The 3,001-nt window shown below is 36.0% G+C and overlaps 1 protein-coding gene across 1 annotated transcript; it reads left to right on the plus strand.

Moving 5' to 3' along the window:
- Positions 1-650: 650 nt before the first annotated feature.
- On the plus strand, positions 651-2,659 carry LOC125369017 (pentatricopeptide repeat-containing protein At5g48910-like). Its single transcript, XM_048370385.1, is given in 4 exon segments — positions 651-1,294; positions 1,297-1,365; positions 1,368-1,859; positions 1,862-2,659. Coding segments are annotated over 4 exon segments (1,914 nt in total). The 5' UTR covers positions 651-705; the 3' UTR covers positions 2,626-2,659.
- Positions 2,660-3,001: the final 342 nt, after the last annotated feature.

The raw sequence follows: 3,001 nt of genomic DNA on the forward strand, positions 1-3,001 counted from the left end.
CAAAACGCGTGACACTATTGGCTCGTGACTATACAAGTTCTTTTCTACTTAGAATGTTTGTAAAATAATAGCCAGCTTGGATCGACTTTCAAATTGAGGTATCAACCTCAAAGCCAAACAGAAAAATCAAACCAAAGCGAGATTCTAGGAGCTCATGAAAAATATTTTAAAAATAATTTTTAAAATTTAAACTCACTGTCTTAATGCTGCTTAATAAAAGCCGTTTCTGGTCGAACTACCATCTTAAGTGATTTTTATGATATATTTATTCACGATACATTATTTCGTTTCATTCAAATTAACTCGTTTTTAAACTTTATAAAAGAAAACAATTGTAACAATTTTCTTATACTGTTTTAAACATAAAATAGCCAAAAAAAAAATTCCATTCTAGCTTATTATTACTATTTTTCATTTTTGAACTTTTCAAACACAGCAATAACGTTGGCAGAGACTCCAAACTACTTGTTTTGTTTCATTCATGCAGAGGCCACTTTAATATATATATATATATAAGATAAAAATTTATAATTTTAATTTTAATAGAGGAAGTAAAATGAACTTTTGATTTTATCTTTTTCCTTTATGGGATTAGGAAATCGGAAGTTGGAAGGACTTTTAAACGTACCCTCCAAAAGAAATCTAAAAGCTTTCATTTCTGAAAAGAAAAGCAAATACTGCAACTTTATCCATTCAATCCACTCAATGAACTCCACGATACATGAACCCATCACTACAACTCACCCATCTTCACTCTTTCCACAAATTTCAAGATGTAAATCCATCAAACGGCTCGATCAAATTCATGCCCACTTCATTAAAACTGGTCTTATCAAAGACCCACTTGCTGCTGCAGAATTCCTCAAAATTCTCTGCCTCTCTAATCACCGTGACCTCAATTATGCTCGTAAGTTTTTCACCCAAATTCACGAACCCAATTGCTTTTCTTGGAATACCATAATGAGAGCTTTTGCTGAAACTGATGATTCTAATGAGAGCCCGTTAGAGGGCTTGTCATTATTTTGTCAAATGTGTACTGATGGGGTGGTGGAACCTAATAGATTTACTTTCCCTTCTGTTTTAAAAGCTTGTGCTAAAACAGCAAGACTGCAAGAAGGGAAACAGGTTCATGGATATGTTATTAAATTACGATTGGATAATGATGAGTTTGTTGCTAGTAATCTTGTCAGAATGTATGTCATGTGTGGTGTCATGGAGGATGCTCGTGTTCTGTTTAGGAAGCATGTTTTTGAATATGATATTTGTAGTAAATCAACGAGTGATAAAAGGAAGAGAGAGGTATTGTAGTTTTGTGGAATGTTATGATTGATGGGTATGTTAGACTTGGTGACCTTGCAGTTTCAAGGATTTGTTTGATAATATGCCTTACAGAACCGTTGTGTCGTGGAATGTGATGATATCAGGGTATGCACAAAATGGGTATTTTAAGGAAGCAATAGAGTTGTTTCATGATATGCAAATGGATGATATGTCTCCAAATTATGTGACTTTGGTTAGTGTTCTTCCTGCAATTTCGCGATTGGGTGCACTTGAATTAGGTAAATGGGTGCATTTGTATGCAGAGAAGAATAATATTGAGGTCAATGATGTGCTTGGTTCCGCATTGATTGATATGTATTCAAAATGTGGAAGCATTGAGAAGGCAACTCAGGTCTTTGAGAGCATACATAATAAAATGAATGTTGTTACTTGGAGTGCTATAATCGGTGGGCTAGCTATGCACGGTCGAGCAAAGGATGCTCTTGATTACTATAGGAGGATGCAAGAAGCTGGTGTCACTCCCAGTGATGTTGTGTATAGAGGTTTATTGCGTGCTTGTAGCCATGCTGGTTTGGTTGAAGAGGTCGTTCCTTATTTAATCATATGGTCCATATTGATGGTTTAGAACCTAGGATTGAACATTATGGATGCATGGTTGATCTTTTAGGTCGCGTTGGGCTTTTAGAAGAGGCTAAACAACTTATAAGAAACATGCCTATTAGACCGGATAATGTGATATGGAAAGCCTTGCTCGCTGCTTGTAAAATGCATGGAAATACTGAGATGGATGAACGAGTAGCAGGGATTTTAATGGATTTGTTTCCACATGACAGTGGATCTTATGTAGCTCTATCCAATATGTTTGCCTCTAGAGGAAACTGGGATGGAGTTGCAGAGGTGAGGCTAAAAATGAAGGAACTAGATATAAGGAAAGACCCTGGATGTAGCTGGATCGAGCTTGATGGGATGATCCATGAATTCCTTGTAGAAGATGATTCCCATCCTAGAGCTGGAGAAATTCGTTCGATGTTGGAGGAGATTTCGGATCGATTGAGGTCTGTAGGTTACAGGCCAAGTACAACACAAGTGCTGCTCAACATGGATGAAGAAGATAAAGAAGGTTCATTGTATTATCATAGTGAGAAGATTGCTATTGCCTTTGGGTTGATCAGTACGAGCCCTAAAACCCCACTTCGGATTGTTAAGAATCCAAGAGTTTGTGAAGACTGTCACTCTTCAATTAAGCTAATTTCAGAATTATATAATCGTAAAATTATTGTAAGGGATCGAAAACGTTTCCACTTTTTTGAGAATGGATCATGTTCTTGTATGGATTACTGGTAATAATGTTAATAATTAAGTTTGTTTAAGAATATAACACAAAGTATCCTATGAAAATGATAAATTTCCATGAAGTGAGGTACTTCTGCTTTCAACTTCTCTCCTCATCATAACATGAGGAAATTTCTCTTCTTTTTCATTAGCAAAGTTGAAGGGTAAGAGGTCACCCTAAAGAAAAAGGGGATCGAAGAGTAAAACTGCAAAGCCAAGCACATGTTGGTTGATTTGGAGATGGAATTTGTTCTTTTACCGGTTGGTCTTCCACATTAGCAAATAAATCTAACATGAAATTGAAGCTTATCTTACTTATAGAACTAGATCCACATACGATGATGTTTTTACCCAAGCCCTCGGTAAACTAAATCTCCTTATTCAGTAC

This window comes from Ricinus communis, unplaced genomic scaffold (assembly GCF_019578655.1).
Source record: "Ricinus communis isolate WT05 ecotype wild-type unplaced genomic scaffold, ASM1957865v1 Ctg44, whole genome shotgun sequence".
Classification (NCBI taxonomy): Eukaryota; Viridiplantae; Streptophyta; class Magnoliopsida; order Malpighiales; family Euphorbiaceae; genus Ricinus; species Ricinus communis.